We start from the raw sequence: 21,833 nt of genomic DNA, 5'->3' as shown, positions 1-21,833 counted from the left end.
TTTTTTTTAAAGATTTTATTTATTTATTTGACAGAGAGAAATCACAAGTAGGCAGAGAGGCAGGCAGAGAGAGAGGAGGAAGCAGGCTCCCTGCTGAGCAGAAAGCCCGATGTGGGGCTCGAACCCAGGACCTGGGATCATGACCTGAGCCGAAGGCAGCGCCTTAACCCACTGAACCACCCAGGCGCCCCTCTCTTTTTTTTTTTTTTTTTTAAAGATTTTATTTATTTATTTGACAGACAGAGATCACAAGTAGGCAGAAAGGCAGGCAGAGAGAGAGGTGGAGGCAGGCTCTGCGGAGAGCCCAATGCGGGGCTCGATCCCAGGACCCTGGGATCATGACCTGAGCTGAAGGCAGAGGCTTAACCCACTGAGCCACCCAGGCGCCCCAAAAATAAATTTCTTTTTTAAGACTAGCCCATTGATAAGACAGGTTACATAGTTAATTATGTACATATTTATGTTATTATTTTATCTGTTATCTTTTGTAAACTTTGCACTTTTTTTTTTTTTAAACCAGCTATTCCCCCGAAGGTGTACATGGTTATACGTAATGAACAATTGCTTACTATCAATATCTGGTAAGTCTTAGTTTTTACATATCTTAAAATTATTCCTATTTATGTTACTAGCTTTTATTATCATGGTTATTTTTCTTTACAGGTAAAGCTTCTCAGCTTTATTCCCATAATTTACCGGGGCTTTTTGATTATGCAAGACAAATGCAGAAGTTACCTGTGGCTATTCCAGCACACAAACTCCCTGACAGGATACTGCCAAGGTAACTGTACATTTACTTATGTATTATCCTTAGGGGTAGTATGTTAATTAATTCTAAATAACAGTTATACTACAGAAATTGAAAAAAGCACTCAGTTTGGGTTAGTAGAAATCATTTGTAATGAAAAAACTGTGAGAGGTAATATATTTTCACAAGAACTGGAAGCACCTCTAGAATTTTAAAACTGATTAGTGTTTTTTACAAGGTTAAAACTAATTTTTTTCTATGATTTGCTAGTAATTTTCCATCTCATACAGTGCTTTTGACATACTATGTTAATTTGAATAAAGTGGATTTTCTTCAAAGTACAATTTCTAAACTTAGAAAATCAAAATGAAAAAAAATCAAAATGATTTATTAAATCAAGGTTTTCACATTAGAAAATAATTACTTAGGAACTGAGGGGTTTTGCTTTTCTACTTTCAGGAATATTTCATTTTGCTCTCTCTTCCTTTGGTTATTATCGTGTTGTGCCTCATTTGTTGACCAAAAGGTCTTTGGAGTCTAGTATAAATTGTATTTTAAGAAAACATTGTACTGTAGCCATTCTTCCTTTACCATCTCAGTTGTAGAGCAACTAATCTACACCCTTGGCTTTCAAGTACCTTGAAAAGCTGTTGTTCTCAATTGCTGAGTTTACAGTAGAGTTAAAATTTGCCCCATTATGCAAAAGACTTTAAACTTAACCTTTTTGATGAAAATCATTTAAAAATTATACTTCTTGCTTTAGTGTCTTCTTAAAAGATTACATTGAGTATAACTGGATCTTATCATGATGACTCAGAGTTGCAACTCTGGACTTGATTTATGATACTTACATTATAATATCTACAACTGGAGTTAGCTATTACCAGCCCCAAGAATGGGGTCAGGGAGTTTCTTTCTTCAGATAGTGTTTGTCCCTCTTTTTTTCCCAGCTGCCACTTGGTGCTGTTGATTTTCTGTCTTCTTATATAGCACATCTCCATCTAGTTTCTAACTTGGTAATCCTAAATTCCTCTGGCCATGGAAACCGACCACCAAGCTTTTAAAGTATATGTAAGGAAGGCACCTGGGTGGCTCAGTCGTTAAGTGTCTGCCTTCAGCTCAGGTCATGATCCCAGGGTCCTGGGATCGAGTCCTGCATAGGGTCCCTAATCACTGGAGAGCCTGCTTCTCCCTCTCCCTCTGCCGCTCCCCCTGCTCATGCTCTCTCTCTGTCAAATAAATGAAATCTCTAAAAAAATAAAAATATATGTGAGGTACAAGAGCCCTCCAAGGAGTATAAAGCACATAAATTTTAATGTATTCACTTATTTTTATATCATTTTGTCAGAATAGAGACATTTGGAGCTTATTTGAGCTTATTTGTAGCTGTGTTCAATTTTTCATATTTTACTGAATATATCAGATGTGCAGAAAGTTTCCTAGTATACACATGAGACAGAATTGAATGATGTATTACCTCTTCCTTTAAGGAATTTCTGTAGAAGAAGATACTACCTCTAAGAGTACTTTAGATCTGGGCTGTTACATCACGTAACTTTGTGATAGTCAGTCTTCAGTGTTAGTAACACTCAGCAGTGTGTCCTTCTCACTTTCTCCAGTTTTGTTATCAAGAAGTCAGTTGTTGTAAAATCTACTCTCATTTCTCTCATTTACTGGCTGGAAATCTGAGAACTTCTTTTGCATGATAAAATTTTGTGTGTGTATTAGTACCAGCTCTTCTACTGTAAAGTGAACACAAATTAAACTTCCTTTGAGCATCTTGTAATGTCCTGTGGTTCTCATTATAAATCTAGGTACTCACTGTCTGGTACTGTAAAGCTGCTTTAGTAAAGAGTAGTCTTTGGGATCTAGTTAGACTTGATAAATCCTGCCTTGTTCACTTAGTAGGTTTGGGACCTTGAATAAATTATACAACCTCTTATCTGTAAAATGGAACCAGTATACCTATTTTGTAAAGTTGTTTTTAAAATGATAAATTATGTATGTATAGTATTTGCCATGGTTTCTGGCACCTAGTAGTGCCAGAGATCTTAGTAAGATCTCTTACTAAGCAGATTTGTTGTCGTCATTGTTGGGCATGGTAATTTGAACAATGTCTGTAATGTAACCTAAAATAGCTTACAATAAATAGACCGAGAATGTTGGTTCACTTCGGATTCTAGTTAGCTGGGTGCTGGTAAATAAATTTTACTGCCTTATTGTAAAATCATGACTTAAAAGTAAGGTAAGTCTATATAGATCACTGGAGAAAATTATAAAATTTTGATAATATTTCAGTGTGCTGTTCACAGCTAGTCTGAGTAGTTTCATTATTGTTAACCCTCAGTTGTACTTAGTAGTTGATCTTGTATTGACTGCGTAGTATTCTTTACAGTCTTTCAGAACCTTGCAGTCAGTTAATCCTCCTGGGTTTTGACAGATTCAGTAACTTAACCCGTTAAGTAACCTGGGGACCCAGGGGACAATTTCCTAAGTATGGACCGGGAGCATTAAGTTTGTTGCAGTGGAAATCTATCAAGACCTTGATTCAGATTTTTTTTAAACCCTAAAAAGCACTTTGGTTCAAGCAGTTTACTTAATTTAAAGGTATGGGGAATTTTTGTTTTAAGCTATATGAAATTTCACTGTATGTAAAGGGTATTTTTATAAATATTAATGTAATGCATGAATTGGAACATAAAACTCTTCCCAATATTAATGTAGTTGACGGGAACAATAGGTGCTTTAACCCAAAATTTGAAATCAAGGTATTCTAGATCATCATTGTCATTTAGTGCCACAGTATCTGATGAATTTGTCATTGTTTAGGTCCCATAATATTAACAAAATTCTAATTCACACAGATAATGTACTTACAAGTGGTAACATTTTAACAACTTCTCTTGCAAGCTCAGAATACTTTTTAGTGAAACTGATCCAGAATTATAAAAGAGAAGTAGATTTCTTTTTTTGAAGTTGAATCACTATGAACACGACAGTTAGACTTAAGACACTAGATTAGAATTCTTTCTTCCTAGAATTGCTAACTGTATGACCTTGAGGAAATTATTAAATCTAACCCTCAGATTTCTGTGCTGTGACCTATCTTGTGCCATTATCAGAGGGACTGACACAGAACATGTGAAATTCGTGGCAAACAATAAGGTCTTATTTGTAAATGTTAGCAATAGTTATTAAAGATTTTTATAAATATAAACATCAGCATATAAAACATATTAAAAGCTAAAGTTACAATACCTCAGCATTATACGCTTGGTTATTACTCAGCTGCTAATTGTACGGGGACAGGAACACCCAGCAGATTATTCTGAGCTTGTTTGGAATGGTATTGAGCATCACATGCATGCTTTACTCTTTTATTACCAGCAAAGCACAGTTTTGTTTTGTTTTAAAGACATGCAGAACAATGACATCTAATCTGTGGCACATTTACAATTGTAAAAGAAGTTTAAATATGTGTACAGAAATGGGGAAGTATAATTTGACATTTGCACAACCTTGCACTAACAGTCTGTTTTATCAACTTTCATTATAAAAGACATTTGAGTTTATGTGTACTTTTTTAATTTTAGTTTTAAAAAATAATTTTAAATGGATTTTTACATACTAAGTTTGAATCAGATATTTGCAGAACCCCTAAAGGACCTTTGCCAGAAAATCTGTATCCCATTCTTCCTGAGTAGAGAAATAAAAATGTCTAAAAAAAAGTTCTTAAAAATTGTTTTAGTGGTAAGACATTTTACATAGCTTCAGCTTATTATATGTGCTAAAAATATATTTCCTCAGTTTATGGCTTATCTTTTTACTTTCTTGGTGGTTTCTTTTGGTAAACCAAAGTTTATATTCAACAAATTCATTCAACAAATTGCCACCTATAGTTTGTGGTGGTAGGGATCCATCCAGGAAAAAGTATCAAAGTTTATTAATATTTTCCTGTTTAATTTGTCCTTTTTGCATTTTTTTAAAGAAATCCCAAGGTCTGTTCTTCTAAATCTAAATATTTTATAGTCTTATTTTTCCATACTTTAATGAATCCTTAATCTACTTGGAGTTGGTTGGAGCAGGGATGAGAAACAGAGCAAATGTATTCTTATTTTTAATAGATGACCTAGTAGATTTAACAACTCATCCTTTCTGCACTGATCTGTAATGATACCATTATCATATACTAACTTCACCTACATGTGTTATATATTCATTTTCATTTACATTTAGGAAATTTGCTGTATCAGCAAAAATCCCTGAAACCAAGTGGTGTCAGAAATGTTGTGTTGGTAAGTAAACTGTTACATAACATGTAGCTCTCCTGCTTTGCAGAATAGATAAGAAAACAGTGTGAGGCTCGTTTTTAAATCTAGTATAAAACAGTACTTCTCCAGGGCATTCTGCCAGTTATAGTTTATTTTTCCCCCTTAAGTAAAACAAATGTCTTGGCCATTCAGTCTCCATGTAAACTAAACCTAATATAGTACCTCGCACGTAACAATTGTTTTGCAGATAATTTATTGACTGGATAAATGGAGAAAGTAAGATGACTTTTATTACAGCACTTTATCATACCCTGTTCTCCAGGGGTCCTGCTCCTTATCCACTCACATGCTGCTCGGTAATGGCTTAAGAACTGCATTTATTCATTCAGCGTATATTTTCATGCCTTTAATATGTAAAACCTTATGCCTGTGACGTGAAAGTTGTAGTCTCCCTGTTCACACACCACGATCCTAAAGTCTTCTTCCTCCCCCATCACAACCAGCTGTTTTATTTGCATGTGGCAAAGGCAAAAAAGAGTTGCCTTGCCCTGCCTTAAAAACCTCTGAGGCTTTGTTACTTGTAAACCTCTATTTCAAGAGTTGAGTAGTATTGTCTTCATGTCGCTAGAACCAAAGCATCACCGCCTCTGGCCTCTGAACATTACCACCAAAAGCACCCTCAGTCACCTGTCCCTCGGTGTGCTGTAGTCTCTCAGTTTGGCGGCTTCTCCCCAGATGTACTTCGGGGCCTTCCTTCAGGATCTTGTTGCCGCACCTAGCCTCCCTGCTGCCGTGAGACCTAAAATCTTTCTTCCCACCGCCAGACCCCTTAATAACCACCTGTTTTGTCTGTGCATAAGACAAAAGTCCTGCTCGTGGTGGAGGAGGGTCCAGCTCTTACTGAAAATGTTTTCACCCTGCAGTCTAATTAGGAAATTGAACTCCGGCCCGCTATTGTTCGTTTGTGTTCAGAGCTTGCGACTGCTGTTGTTAGGACTTTCTGTATGATAAGAGAACTTACATATACTTTTTTGCCTTGACAGTGCGAAATCCTTACACAGGCCATAAGTACCTATGTGGGGCACTTCAGACTAGCATTGTTTTATTAGAATGGGTTGAACCAATGCAGAAATTTATGTTAATTAAGGTAAGCATGAAAAGCAACCTCAGTCATTCTTAGTATATAAGCTTCATTAAGTTAATTTTCCTGTTCTTTCAAAAAAACAAAAAAACATAGTTTTCTTTTTTCCCCGTTTCTTCTCAAGCTAATTTCATGACTTTGTTTTGTGTGGCAGGGTAGTGAAAAGCTGCCTGACTGTAAGGTAATCAGTTGGCCAGATAGAAGTTTTAGAAGAGACTAGAGAAATAGTTCAGGGAAATGGCAGTAGGAGTGAGAAATAGCCTCTCACAGACAGTCTTGTGTCCAGAACAGGAGGTGTGAAGAAGTGGGGTGTTGTTTGAATATATTCCCTGGTTGACCCACTCCATCACAGAGAAACAACCTACAGGTTGGCATTTGGCCTAAGAGGACTGGGGATAACCATAGAGAGAGGGAACTTATTTATTTGAGTTCTATGCTTAACTGTTAATTTGCCCAGGCCTTCCCAAGTGTGGGTTGTTTTGTGTGTGTGTGTGTGTGTGTGTGTGTGTGTGTGTGTGTGTGTGTGTGTGTGTGTGTGTGTGTATGTGTGTGTATGTGCCTAAGTTTCTCTAGAATCTTTAATTAATGAATATTCCTTAAAATACTTAACATTACTCAGCTGTAACTTAAAATTGGAGGAAAAACTAATAAAATGGTTCACTCACACCAGGGAAATACCAAATGAATTTTTTAAAGCTGATTTCTTTGCTATTTAATATAAATTAAGTAGTCTTATTTCCTGAGCATTTGAGATCTCCCTGGAACTTGGAATTGGAGTGGATCCTTCCTAAATTTTACAATACAGCATTAAGGTATTTAAAGTATTGGATTCCTGTTATTTAAATTTCTGTAAGTGATTAAGGAATCTGGTTTTGATTTCATACCACTATTTATTAACCTCAACATTAAGTAGGGCTAAAGAAATGGAAAAATAGCTTCAAGAGATTTGAACCCATTGAGGTGCTATTGCCACAAATCACTGAAACAAAAATTGTTTAAACCAAAAGCTGAAGGGGAAAAGTAAGTAACCGTATAAACTGTCTAAAGCAGAGCTTCTGGATACAGCCCATTTATGGCAAAAAAACTATTTTGTTCTTAGCTCCTCTTTGTTCTTGCCTATTTGACAAAAGCACAACTTCTCCTAGATGGGAGTGGTCAAGTGCACGCCATTTTATTTTTCTGCAACCCTTCCCTTCCCTGTCTTCTTCCTACCTTTCCCCCTTTAGTCTATTTTAGATATATCCTCTCTATTCCTTTCATTCCTAACCTCTGTCAGAATGAAAAATAGTTTCATTATATCAGTGTTCAGAGATACAGTCTGATTAAACCTAAGGATGAATGAATTTTTTGTGTTACCTAATATGTTAAACCACTTATCCTAACATAACGGAAGACCGTTTTCTCTGTTAAAGGGATTTTAGGTATGAAAAACATACAGGAGAAAATATATACTTAGAAGACATGAGGAGCATAAAAATTACCCATCCACATCTTTTCTTTTACATGACTTCTGTAGTCCAGGGGAGCCTGGCTCTGACTAATTTAATGAGTCCTGTTGCTAGTGTTCTAAGATACTATAAGTGACTTAGAATACAGTCTCCTTCAAGACTTCCCACCTTCCCATTTTTCTTAAACTCCCTGGGCACTCTGTAGGCTCTTATCCTGAATCTTAACCCAATTCCCCTTCCCCTGTCTCTCTCTTCAAGATATTGTGGGTATTTTGTTTCTGTATTTGACTTTATTGTGACTAGTGTTTATGATGTTTCTATTCTACAGTCTTAAAAGATGTGTTCAAAAACATTTTTATCCTTTCTGTAGTCTTCCTTCCTCTTAATGACATTTTTGACAGTTTTTGCTTCATTAGACTACATTTTCATCAAAAGTAAAAGTTAGAAATTAAAGGCCAACAAACAATTATGTATTTATTACAAACCAAGCACAGTGCTTTTTAACTACAGAGACAAAAATAAGATATAGTCACTGGCCTCAAGGACCAACACCATTAGTAATTGGATTTAGAGCTCTTAGGAGTTCTCTTCTGTTAATGACTTAACAATACATTATTAGAAGCTAAATAGAATTATTCACAATCTCTTGGTTTTCTTATTTGCTGACAAAAAAAGTTAAATAGAGGCATTTTTTCCTGCTTTACTGCTCTTATCACATTTCAAAGAGAATTATTTTAAATATTTTGCCTTATTAAAAATCTAACTGATTTTAGGCAAAGCCTATTCCCCAGGTAATGGAAGAGCTTCTAGAGAGGGGGTTTGATGAGAAGTGTCTATATCCATGGGGTGGAGGTGGTCTGGCAGTCCCAGGGAAGGAGGGGATATGGATGGGAGCAGCAGGTGCACAGAGAGCTTCACCTTCTAAGTGCGAGGACCACATTGTATTTTCTAACACTTTGAGAATAGTAGTTATGGTAGCCCCAGACTTCATTATCTTTAGAATTTACAAGTTGCTAGATTAGAGAATAAATTCAGTAGCTTTGTTAAATACTAATAATGCTAACCTTTTGGGAAATAAAATGAAAATACAGCCCATTTATAAGAGCAACAGAAATATAAATATATTAACAATGGGTTTATTAAAGTATGTGTAAGACTTGATATTTTTTGGAAAAACAACTTTTTATTGTGAAGCACCTCAGAACACCCCATGATCCCCCCCACCAAGTCAACTCCCTTACTTTCCATTTTTACTGTATAAGCACACTCCCCTAAACATGAGAGTTAATTTTACCTGATTTTTCGACAGCATGTAAGTGGAATCATGCAGTATGTATTCATTCATATCTGGCATTATGTTTGTGTCGTTGTTGGGATATAGCTGTAGTCACTCATTTTCATTGCTCTAAGTTCCCGTTGTGTGAAATGCTGAATATGCCGTCATTTTATCTGTCTACTGTTGATGGGCATTTGGATTACTTCCACTTTTTTGTTATTTGAACAAAACTGCTGTGAACATTTTTGCATATGCCTTCTATCCACATGCGCACTTATACTGTCTAGAACGTATAACCAGAGCATTATTGCAGGGCCCAGAGGAATGCGTATCTTCAACGGGAACAGATAATGTAGTTAACCTGTGTGGCTGCACTGTGTAGCTCATGCTCCAATCACTTTGTGAGTGTTGGGTCCACGGTCAAAGGAGCGAGACTGATACAAAGCGAAGGTCAAGCAAAGCTTTATTTTGCGCCAAGCATTGAGAATCAAACTGACCGGCCAGGGCCGTCCCTTGCAAAGAGGTGACCCCTCTCTTTTACAGACTAGCTTTTAAGGGCAAAGGCCATGTGGTTGGGCCTGGCCACGCACAGGTGACCAATGAAATTGTAACACAGAGAAAGCTGCACAGTCCTGCTAGGTCACACATAAGTGACCAATTGAATTACAATTTACCCTATAGTAGATAATTGAACTAGCCTATCACCTTGGTCAGAATTGGCGCCCAAAGGGCAGGGCCCATACTCCTTGGTAACTAGGGAGACCGTATGCGCCCCCACTGATTGGTTACCTCCACCTGGCCTGACCCACCCTTGTATTTGGGCTTTGTTACCTGGGACTGGTTTCTGGGACTTGTTTTTAAGTAAGTTCCCTGAAGGGGGGTGGTGGGCAGGGTCAGGATGGAGCTGCTCTGGCTCTGGCTAAATAAGGCCCTTACAGTGAGCATTCGACTGCTCCTCTCCTGTTGACACTTGTTACTGTCAGTCATTTCATTTTAGTCATTCGGGTGGATATATAGAGTCTCGTGTAGTTTAATTTCCTGATCACTGATTTTGTTAATGGTCTCTACCTATTTTTCTAAACTTACAAAATATGAACTTATTTAGTCCCCTTGTAGCAATATAAAAATAATTTCGAAGTTATGTAAAATTAAAATTGTTTACATTGTAACTGTGAGTTTGTGAATAGTCACTTGAGCTATAAGGCTAAATTTCTCTTATTTGTGGTTTTTTTCTGTCCACTTACAAGAGGAATGTTGCTTGCTAATTAGCATTTCAATGCTCTTACCCATGTTTGCTTGGTTGGATAAGAAGACAGAGAATAACAAGCACATAGAAGTGAGCGGCAGGAGGCTCTGCCACAAAGGGGTGGGCAATGCTAGGCCAGTCACCAAATTTCTGGGTCTCTGTTTCCACCTCTGAAAAGTGAGGGTTGAACAGATGATTTATAAGTTCCCTTCCAGCCCTAATGTCCCAAAATTAATGTGATTTTTGACTTAAAAAAGATTTACGGTGCTAATTTTTCTGCATATCCAAAGTTTCTGTGACAAGAAGCAAACTTTTTAGGAGAGAGTTATGTTCTGTATTTTCATAGAGCTAAAAATTATTAATAGTGTTCTCATGAAATTATTTGATTTTTATTTTCCTTTGTTTAAGATACTTTCGTTTCTCTCTCCAGCACATAGATTTTCCCATACCGTGTCCACTTAGAATGTTTGAGATGCTGGTAGTCCCGGAGCAGGAGTACCCTTTGGTCTGTGTTGGTGTCAGTAGGGGGAGAGACTTCAACCAAGTGGTTCGATTTGAAACAGTCAATCCAAACTCTACCTCTTCGTGGTTTACAGAATCAGGTGTGTGATTTTTACTGAATTATTAAGGCCAATATATTTGATTTTATAAGTAATAAATTTACCATATCTCTTATTAGGCAAAAACAGTGCATAAAAATCCAATCTAGAATAACTTATTAAACTGGAAAAAGAGAAGATGGCTTGCTTTAAAAAAGCGAATTTGTTTGAAGCATTTGAAACATTATGTGTTCCCCCAACCTGAGTGTGCATCGGAATCACCCAGAGGCTTGCTGGCCCCCACTGCCAGAGCCCTTCATTCACTAGCTCTGGAGTGGGGCCCGTGAATTTTCATTTCTGTGTGTTCCCAGGTAGCGCTGATGGTGTTGATGCAGCAGCCACACTTTGAGAACTACACATATACACATACATCCAGGCCTAGAAAAGTTGATTGAAATAAAAGGAAAAACTGCATTGAGTATAGTTTATTTTCCATTATACTCCTGTAATTGATTCACGGGTACTGTGCAATAACTTTAATAAATGTTTATTGATTTGTAACTAGGATATAAATTATAACTAAACAGCGATTTCTGAAATATTAGAGGGTACTTGAAAATAATTCTTTTATATAAGTTGTTTCCTTAAATTTTGATCTGTGTTGTCCAGTTGCATAGTAGATCTTTCCTTCATAGTATCTTAGGAAATATTTCCAATTAATGAGCTTTTTACAGAAAGTTGGTGATAGTTGAAACTTTCAATTTTGTTGTTATAGTCAGTACATTAATAAAACTTGTGTTTCATGGTAAATAAATCTGATTGAACTTTTACACTTTAAAAAAAGTGACCTGAACAATCTTTTTTTTCTTACATTTAAAGCACTGTTTTTACTACAGAGCTCTTTTTGATGTTTTTCCCTTAAAAATAACATTGTACAATGTTTTGCTATAAAATAGTGGCTGTTTTAGAAGGCACTTTTTATGTATTTAGAAAATTGGAGGGAAGAGCAAGGGGCAAGAGGGACGGGGGAAGTTAGGGAAAACCTTAACTGGGCGCTGTGTGCAGTGCAGAGCCCGACGCAGGGCTCAATCTTATGACCTAAGATCATGGCCTGAGCCAAAATCAAGAGTCACACTTAACTGACGTAGCCACCCAGGTGCCCCTAAAAGGCAGTTTTTAAAGGTTTTGCAGAGGCCCTTTGTCAGAGTCTTTGGGTTCTTAGGGAAATATTAAGAAGCCAGTTTGGCAATAGATACTGATTTTTCAGGAGTTTGTTGGAAGCCTGAATGTTCACAGAAGGAAAGAAATTAAGTGTTGAGGCTTTTTTGGCAGTGAAAAAAAATCACAAAGAGCTACAAAGATCGGATTTGCAGGAGGCCTATTCCATGTTCTTTCAGCCCTGGTTGGTTACAGAAGTACGAGGTCTAAAACACATTTGAACGTCTGAAATACGGCAGTCCTTGCTGGGATGGCCTAAGACTAAACACTATGGGAAATAGAAAACGGTAGACTATAGATTATCAGACTCATTCTGCAGGAAATACAAGACCAGAAACAAAGGCCTATAGCTCAGCATTTTCAGTTTTAATGTTCATACGAAATTTGGGATATCCTACTTTTCACTTTATGGCAAATCATTTAAATATTCTCAGTTTGTAAGAACTTTGATAAATCATTATAATAATAATGCCTCTTTGCATTTTGGTAATACTTCACACTTCTCAAAATACTTCAGTTTTAATTCATTTTTACTTGAAATAATTTGTTTGAGTTTCATTCATTCACTCAATAAGTATTTACTGCACGTGGTACTGGGCACTTCCATATAGTGATGTACAAATCCTAGTTCCTGGCCTTCTGAGCTTAAAAGCAGAAATCATTCATAACCATAATGTGGAAAATTAGACTCCTGATTTCACATAGTAATGGAAATAATGACATCACCGGTAGGAAGGACAACGGTTACAACGGTCAGCCCTCCACTGAGTGCTCACTTCGTTTAGCGCCGCCTTGGAATTTAGACCCAAGCCGACTTGCTCAACCACCGCACATGTATAACTAAAAATTTAAATCCATTTCCAATTTAGTGATGTTCAGAATTCTTGTTTTTACATCTCTGTGCTTTCAGTGTTACTTTATATATAAGTTCATTGAGTTTGTTTGTGTTACAGATAGCCCACAGACAAGCGTTACTCATGTTACCCAGCTGGAGAGAGATACCATTCTTGTATGCTTGGACTGTAAGTTTTTATTTATGAGCATCTTATTTTAACACATTTTTTTTAAGCTTAGTTTCTGAGTGACTTTTCCCCCACCTTCTTTAGGTTGTATAAAAATAGTAAATCTTCAAGGAAGATTAAAATCTAGCAGAAAATTATCATCTGAACTCACCTTTGATTTCCAGATTGAATCAATAGGTAAGTGAAAGTTTTGTATTTCTTGTTTGATTACAGCAAGAGCTGCTTAAAGTAACTTACCTGATAATTATCTGAAATTATAGAAAGATATTGCTAAGGACACATGTTTTTTAAAATACAGAATATAATGAATATGAGGTCAGTAGCAGTCTTCACTTTATACATTCTGTGAAATCATTTAATAACTGATATAATCTATAGTTAATGGTATCCTCCTTAGAGATCTGACATTTCTTTCTTTCTTTTTTTTTTTTTTAAATATTTTATTCACTTATTTGACAGATCACAAGTAGGCAGAGAGGCAGGCAGAGTGAGGAAGGGAAGCAGGCTCCCCGCTGAGTAGAGAGGCCAATGCAGGGCTCGATTTCAGGACCCTGAGATCATGACCTGAGCCAAAGACAGAGGCTTTAACCCACTGAGCCACCCAGGTGCCCCGAGATCTGACATTTCAAAAGAAATAAATCTTATATTTCATAACACAGTTATGAATTCCCATTTCCTCCAGACTCCTGTAGAGTTTCCCTGTAAGTACTTTAAAATTTAGGACTTACGGTACTCTCTTGTATTTTTGCTATTGTATCTGCTGATCAGAGCATTTTAGGCATCTCCATAAGGATATTATGGAATCTCTCTGGCATTCTCACATTTTGTTTGACTAAAGTATTTTCTAAAAAAGGATTTCATACAGAATCAGTATTCTAAAATGATTAGATTCCAGAAGAATTGGGTAAGAATGATCATATATGAGATCGTGCTGAGAATATGGAGGAGAGCTAATTCAGTATTTAACTAGACACAATTTTTTTTGGTCTTCATTATCAGGAAAAGATACTTGCACCTATATATGTTGGTCGAGGGTAGGGCCAAGAGCAGATAGTTGATTTGTTTTAATCCTAGATCTGTTTTTACTCTCTCCTCCAACTAGAATGTCTCTCTGCCAGCAAGCAAATGCTGATGGTAATAATGAGGGAAATCTCTTCAAGATGTTAGAAAGGAATACATGCTTAAAAACACATAGCCAGGGCCAAAAAGCAAGACAAAGAACAGAAACTCTAAGCAGTATGCAGGCCTGAAGCCAACAGACATGCTGGGCTCCTGGTGATAAAGAAGACTAAAAGTATCCCACAGAATATGGGAACCAGATTCCTTGCTTGAGGTGCCTAGTAACCAAGATTCTCCCCACTGAGGTCTAATGGCTTTATAGGAGATTTTTATCCGCCCTTGAAAAAGAGAGAGGTTCCCTATCCTGTACAAACTATTTCAGATTATTGAACAAATTAGTGTTTAACACTGATACTAAAATCAAGCAAGAGGAGTACAGAAAACAAAATTTTCCAGTCTTACGAAAACAGATTTTGAAAAAATTTAAACGAAGTACTAGCAATTAGAATTCCACATCATCAAATAATAGACTTTATCTCAGGAAAGCAAGGATGGTTCATTCAGCATCAGAAAATTTGTTTATGTAATATAGCACTTTACATTTCAAAGTAAAAGGTCACATAATTTTTCAATAAATACACAACACAGAAAGAATCCAAGTTATTTGTGATTTAAGAAAAAAAAGCTTCTTAGAAAATTAGAAATAGAAGGAAATCTTCTTCATCTAGCAAAGGTTATTTAAAAATATACATACTTCAGTGGTCAAACTCTCCCATTAAAGTCAAGAACAAGATAAGAATACCTGCTGTCCTCATATTTCAACATCATCTTATAAGAAAAGACAAGAAAAGGAAACTAAGAGGATTAGAAAGAAAAAAGTAAAAGATCCTTTTTTTCCAATAGTACAATTATCTATATAGAATGTATAGCTCTTTAAATAAACTACTGAACCAGTAGGAGAATTTGGAGTTTCTGGATGTGACTAACACAAATGAATAGCTTTTCAGTGTGCCAGAAATTAAGAAATTTTTGATAGGAAAAAAGATCTCATTGACAATGGCAATAAAATATGTGGAAATAAATGTAATCCAAATATGTTTAAAACCATTATCTAGGAAATTCCAAATTATTGTTTAAAAACATAAAAGAACAAATGAAGAACCATACCATGTCCATGGATAGACGGACTACGAGAAAGGTCTCAGTTCTTTATAAGTTAAACCACAAAGATGTTTTGTGCCACTTGATAAACTTATCTGAAAATTTAATGGAAGAACCAAATGCCAAGAATAATAAAATAAATAGTAAAATAAGTAAATAAAAATAAATACTTGCCCTTCTGAGTATTGAAACTTTGACAAAGCCATAGTGATTAAGACAGTGTGAGATCAACACAGAGATAAATAAATAGAACAGTGGCACTAGAAGAGAAGGCTCAGAAATGCACCTACATGTAAATGGAAATTCACAGCGTGATATGTCAGTGGAAAATGGTAGACGTTCAGCAAATGATGCTGGTACAATTGGTTATCTGCAGGAAACAAAATTGGATGTTTTCCTCACTGGATACACACAATAATGTGTATTTAAATATGTAAATATTAAAAACAAAACTAATATTTTTATTAAGTACATATGCCTATGTCCCAGTAATTCTTTTTCTAGAATTAGAAAATTGTGCACATGTATTCAAAAAGAGGCACAGAGTGTTTATTATAGATGGCAATAACAAAAAACTAGAAACAACTTAAATGTTCATCAGATCACATGTATGAAAGTTGGAAACATTTAGTATAAAGTTTGATATTGTGTAGTAGTAATAAAAACAGGCATGAGAATGACAGACACTAAATTTATAATTGTAGTTATGTCAGGGAGGAAGGAAGGACTGGAATGGGATTACAGGGGGTTGTAAATGGATGCCAGCTGTATTTGGTTTTATTTAAAACAAAAGGCAAATATGGTAAAATGTTAAGATTTGATAGTTACGTGGTGGATACATAGGTTTCTGTGCTATTTTCATATTTTTCTATATATTTAAAATACCTTATTTCAAATATTTCCATTTTATCAAAACAAAAATTTTAATAAAACAATATTTTTGAAGAATTTTCTTTTTTCTTGCCTAAAAGATGAATAAAGTCTGTCTGGTATATGTATGTTTTAAATTTCAAAAGTAAAGATGCCATATAAATATGGAATAGCTGACATTAGTTATTAAATGAAGTATTACTATGCAAGATAGAGGGACAAAATGATGCTTATTGGTTGAACTTTTGTACTATTAACAGTAACTGAGCTGTTCTTGCCTGCTAGTTTGCCTACAAGACAGTGTGCTAGCTTTCTGGAAACACGGAATGCAAGGTAGAAGTTTTAGATCTAATGAGGTAAGTAATCTTTTAAAAACTGTGTACATTACGGTTGCCTGGGTGCTTAGTTGGTTAAGCCTCTGCCTTCGGCTCAGGTTGTGATCTCGGGGTCCTGGGATTGAGCCCCACTTCCTGCTCCCTGCTCAGCAGGGAGTCTACTTTTCCCTCTGCCCGTCCACCTGCTGCAGCTCATGGTCTCTCTGTCTCTTTCTCAAATAAATAAATTAAAAACATCACTTGGAACAACAGCATGGATGCTGATTCTTTCTGTCTTGAGGCACCTTTCTACTTTGTATTTCAGAAATAGTGACCAGAGTGGGCTTATAGGTAAAGGATTGCACATTACTTTTCAGCCACTATGTCTCCTGTCTCTCTTAGCCTGATTCACTTGACATTTGTAAGATTCTTTGCCCCCCCCCCCCCGCCTTTTAATAATAGATACCTTGGTAGAGACATGCCAATTGTATATTCTGATTGGTTTAAGATTTTATTTATTTATTCATTCATTCATCTTTTTTTTTTTTTTTTTTTTTTTTTAATTTTAGAAAAAGAAAGCATGAGAAGGAGGGGGACAAAGGGAGAGACAATCCCAAGCAGGTTGGGATTTGAGTGCAGAATCCAACACAGGGCTTGATCTCATGACCTGAGCTGAAACCAAGAGTCAGGCTCTGACTGAGCCACCCAGGCACCCTGCCCCGTTTCTTCCTACCTTAATTTAACCTCAGGAACAGTTTAACTCCCAGCTCCCAAGTCCTAGGACATACTCAGTTCTGCTCAGCATTTCCACCAGAAAGCGCTGAGCTGTATTACAAATGTGAGCAAGATGTGGTACTTTCCCCGAGGAATATCACAGGCAAGTGAAATCATCAGAAATTCTCCCAGGACCCCCAAAACCAACCTCAATAGTATAACTTTCACTTGAGCATTAGAGGGAAAGGAGAACCTTAGGTGCCTCAAGCAAGAAGTAGCTCATTTGTGTCCTAAACTATCATTCTAAACTCAGAGTATTTCTTCTAAGCACGTGGACGTTATAGCAGAGTGACCATGAGCATGGGTTCCAGAGTTGAAACACTGGGTTCAGTTCTCCACCCTGCTGTTTTGTATCCGTAGCTGTGGCATATCACTTAACTTCTCTTTGCCTTTACTTCCCATTTGTGAATTGAGGATAACAAAATGGTACTTACTTCATTGGTTATTAAGATTAATTGAAAGGAAGCATATAATGTGCTCGGCATAATGCCCGGCTTACAATAGGTATTTAGGAAAAGAGGGGCACCTTGGTGGCCAGTCAGTAGAGCATGCATGTGACTTTGACCACAGGGTTGTAGGTTCGAGCCCCATTTGGGTTGTAGACACTACTTAAAAAAAAAATCTTTGAAGAAAAGAAAAGAAAAACTTCGTAGATAATAGGTTGCTAGTAGTTATTCCCACAAGAGGGCTTCTCAGGAAGATGTTTTAAAATCACCTGGGGGAATTGAGCAGGGAAATAAGAACAATCTAATAAATACTAGGCAGAGAAAGAAAGACACTGTAGGCAGGATACCAGAGAGCAGTTTAAGAAAAAGAAATCCAAAAAAGCACCTGAGCTGAGGGGCTTTTTTTTTTTTTTTTCTTTTCTTTTTTTATTTTTTATTTTTTTTTTTTAAGATTTTTAAAATTTATTTATTTGATAGAGAGATCACAAGTAGGCAGAGAGAGAGGGGGAAGAAGGCTCTCTGCTCAGCAGGGATGCTGAGGTAGATAAGGGGCTCGATCCCAGGACCCTGAGATCATGACCTGAGCCGAAGGCAGCAGCTTAATCCACTGAGCCACCCAGGCACCCCTCTTTTCTTTTTTTAAAGATTGTAATTATTTGAGGGAGACAGAAAGAGCACAAGCAGGTGAAGGGGCAGAGAGAGAGGAAGAAGCAGGCTCCCCACTGAGCAGAGAGCCCTATGTGGGGCTCCATCCCAGGACCCTGAGATCATGACCTGAGCTGAAGGCAGATGCTTACCCCACTGAGCCACCCAGGAGTCCCTGAGGGGCTTTTTCAAACTGTGCTGGCAGCCCTTACTAAATACTGCTTCTCCAAAAGTGTTGTGTCCTTCTAATAGGCAAACCCCAAAACACATGGAAGATCAGTCATGGTGACCCACTGTTACTGTAGTGAGCATGTTGGATTCTTCAGGTGTGCTGGGTTCCGAAAGAGGTTGAGAATCGCTGGTGTTTCCAGAATAACTAATTGTGGAGATACTAAGAGAATACTTTTAGTTTGGAAAGCAAATTGTTTTTTCAGCCTACAAAATTGTGGGGAGAAGTTACTGCCATTATAATTTGGAATGTTTTGCACTCAGTAAGCAACAAATCGTGGGTTTTTCTTTCTCCCATAGACTTATCTTTAACTCCCCAACTGGTAATGGGTCACACTGAGGACTTCTTAAAGGATATCTGCCATCAGCAAATACTATTTCAGGAGACTGGGGGAGATACAGGAAAGAAAAGTCATCTGTAGAGCTCTGCCTTCGCTAGGCATTGTACCCACTGCTACTTCTGAGAGCCCTGCACAACACTAGTGCAGGGCAGAGCTTTTCCCTCCTGTTTCACTGAAGACAGAACCATTTTCAGCAAATTACTACTTGGCCCGTGTCCTAGCCACTAAGTGGGAGAACCGGGATTCAAATTCCAGTCTTGAGTTTGTCCCATCATACTACAGTGCAGCCTTTGAAGTAAAAGGACCAGATCTAAGTGGCTTGCTGCTGCAGTGGCTTTGCTGTCAGCATTAACAGGACCGACAGCGGTTTCTGATAAATTTTTCCCTTGAGGTCTATAATTTAGTAAGTAAATAGTTTTCCTACTCTCCTCTTTTTGATTAATTCAAAATTAGGCACCTTTTTCCTAGACTAGCAAACTGATGTGTCTGTGTGCTGACTTAACAGACTAACAGTCATGCAGGGATCTATTTTCATCTTAGGAATTATGTTTCTTTTCTATAGAGTTATAAATTAAATGCCCATATAAAATTTTGTGCCTTTAATTCCAGAAATTAAGTTTATATTTTAATTGAACAGGTAACACAAGAAATTTCAGATAACACAAGAATTTTCAGACTGCTTGGATCTGACAGGTATGGAAAGAGGTTGTATTAAACACATAGTACTAAATGCGTTTTATAAATCCAGCATGAAACTGATTTCTTTTTCAAGGGAATTGAAATTTCTACAGTAATATATTCAACTTTGTATTTTTCACACTAAAGAATTCACAAGTCAGGAAGTTCTAAAGCCTTTGAGACTGTGCCTGATCTTCTAAGTAACAGGAATATATAGATCTGCCGGTACTTATTTTGCATTAAATGTGCTGTCTAAAGTATGATTTACAGCACAAGAAAGAGGAAATACCATATGCTAACAAATAAATCTTTTTGGGTTTAGTGCCAAATAGAATTTTTGGGTTCTATTCTGATATACTTTCTGATTCTCGAACAACAGGTTGTTCTGTACTTCGTGAGAATTAAGTTCCCCCAAATTATTCCAAATACAGGTTTTCCGCACCTCTGGCTCTTCAAACAACACTGGCTGAGCCGTGGGAGACAGTGGGCAGCAAAAGTACTTCCTGGAGCTGCAACTGGTTCTTTAGTCATAGTGATTTGCAAGTCATTTTCTACCCACAAATCGAACAGCATTTATAGAGGCATAAAATGAAGAAGCAATGGAAAATGTTTCTGCTTACATTAGTTTTCAAGAATAACTTTTGTATGTTTGTCCCCTTTAGGGTCGTGGTTTTGGAAAGTAGGCCAACTGATAATCCCACAGCAAACAGCAATTTATACATCCTGGCGGGCCACGAGAACAGTTACTGAGGACGGCTGTGCTTCAACAGCTACTGTGAGAAACGAGCAAGCATGACTGCACCGTCGTCGTTGAGTGCTTTGAGGCTGGACAAAGCCTCCGTCACCGGGCTTCAGTCACTTGTAATTTATTGTGGCATGAGACAAGATGGGGAGAAGTTTTGTTTTAAGTGGTATGGATAGATTTAGCGTATTGAACCACACAAGTGCTTAATTCATTGTTATGTAATCTTTGTACATACAGGCAGTATTTTTCTGTGAAACTTCATATTGCTGAAGACATACACTAAGGATTTATGTAGATAATGTACTTTTATGAGATGTACAAGTAAGTGTCTTATCTGTACAGATGTAAATGTCGATGAAAATGCAATTGGGGTTAATATTTTAAGAATTCTTAGTATATTCTTAGGTGTGGCTGTATTATAAAATGGGATGCTGGCAATGAAACCGCACATTTAACACTATTGTATTTTTATTATATGTAATTTAGTAATATGAATACAAATCTTGTAACTTTCAAAATTGTAATGGAGGCTATAATCATTTTGTAATCTTGTTTTTAATTTTAATGCAAGTACACTGGTGTTTATATTTGCACAAAGTATTGATATGTGATGTATTGTCACAAAAGTAAGCTGTGACACTGTCAATATGCATTTGGCTCCACAACATCTTTTTTAAATGTATTTGGGTGGTTTTCTGTATGAAACAACCCAATTAACCACCTGTTGTAGTAACTGGTCTTTTTATATTTAAGCAGAATCCTGTAAGATTGTTTGTCTGTGCTTAAAAAACACACCTTCGAAAAAATTTTGAATCACAGAATAGCGGTACCATGATATAACACTGCAGTTCTTTGAATTACAGTTGCACAAAGGATAAATGAGCATTATTAAAGAGCCCACACTAAACATTTCATAGAATCACATTGAAGAACTATAACATTCCATAGAGGGGAGTGATTCAAATTTCTAGTGAAATTTTTTACTTTGGTTGGCCTTATTTTATGATCATTTTCATATTTCTTTTGACTTAGAGTATTAACACATGGCCAAAATAATTTAGTTACTACCTCATATAAACAATATAATGGTTACTACACATCGCAGGAACTTAGTTTTGGTTTAAAGTCATTTTTGATTGCTTTTTTCCAATGGAATATGTATATACCAAGTTTTAGCAAAATACACACTTTGGCTCTTTTTTGGTATATGTTCTTTATATTTTAATGTGGGTATATACACTAGGAACAAACTAAATTGTGATTTATGGTCTTCATTTATTTTAATTGATAATGCTTTTAAATATGTTTCTGATTGTACATAGTGTAAAATAAACATGTTTTTTAACATGCGGTTGTACAGTAGCTTGTCATCTGGCTTAATCTCTGTATAGCGTAAAACTAAAATTTATTAAGGAGAAAAACAATTTTTTAATTATTCTGCATTGAATCCTACATACCCATTCTGGTCCCTCAGATCATATTTTTATTTGATCTGTCATCTCAGTTTCTTAAAGGGGTATCTTTTACAGACTCTTCAACTTTTTGATCAGGAAAATCAATGAAACATTCATAGTCTTAATGGAGCAGGTGTCAGCAAACATACCTCAGCTTAATCCTGCTCACTGCCTGTTTTTGTAAATAAAGTTTTATTGGAACACCACAC

General features: G+C 36.5%; 1 protein-coding gene across 8 annotated transcripts in view; it reads left to right on the top strand.

Annotated features, from left to right (window-relative positions):
* Nucleotides 1-21,833, top strand: part of MAP4K3 (mitogen-activated protein kinase kinase kinase kinase 3) — a 194,685-nt gene extending 172,852 nt beyond the window's left edge. For 7 of the 8 annotated variants that reach the window (XM_047743775.1, XM_047743773.1, XM_047743776.1 and 4 more), the window contains 10 exons: nucleotides 521-581; nucleotides 664-781; nucleotides 4,985-5,043; nucleotides 6,063-6,166; nucleotides 10,561-10,732; nucleotides 12,841-12,909; nucleotides 12,994-13,086; nucleotides 16,285-16,355; nucleotides 19,385-19,440; nucleotides 20,088-21,833. In XM_047743775.1, coding sequence (XP_047599731.1) covers nucleotides 521-581; nucleotides 664-781; nucleotides 4,985-5,043; nucleotides 6,063-6,166; nucleotides 10,561-10,732; nucleotides 12,841-12,909; nucleotides 12,994-13,086; nucleotides 16,285-16,355; nucleotides 19,385-19,440; nucleotides 20,088-20,175 — 891 coding nt within the window. In that variant the 3' untranslated portion in view covers nucleotides 20,176-21,833. Of the gene's footprint in view, nucleotides 1-520; nucleotides 582-663; nucleotides 782-4,984; nucleotides 5,044-6,062; nucleotides 6,167-10,560; nucleotides 10,733-12,840; nucleotides 12,910-12,993; nucleotides 13,087-16,259; nucleotides 16,356-19,384; nucleotides 19,441-20,087 lie in introns of all 8 variants that reach the window. The other variant, XR_007129855.1, reaches the window with a different exon arrangement.

Source organism: Lutra lutra, chromosome 9 (genome assembly GCF_902655055.1).
Source record: "Lutra lutra chromosome 9, mLutLut1.2, whole genome shotgun sequence".
Classification (NCBI taxonomy): Eukaryota; Metazoa; Chordata; class Mammalia; order Carnivora; family Mustelidae; genus Lutra; species Lutra lutra.
This window is presented reverse-complemented; position numbering and strand designations above follow the sequence as displayed.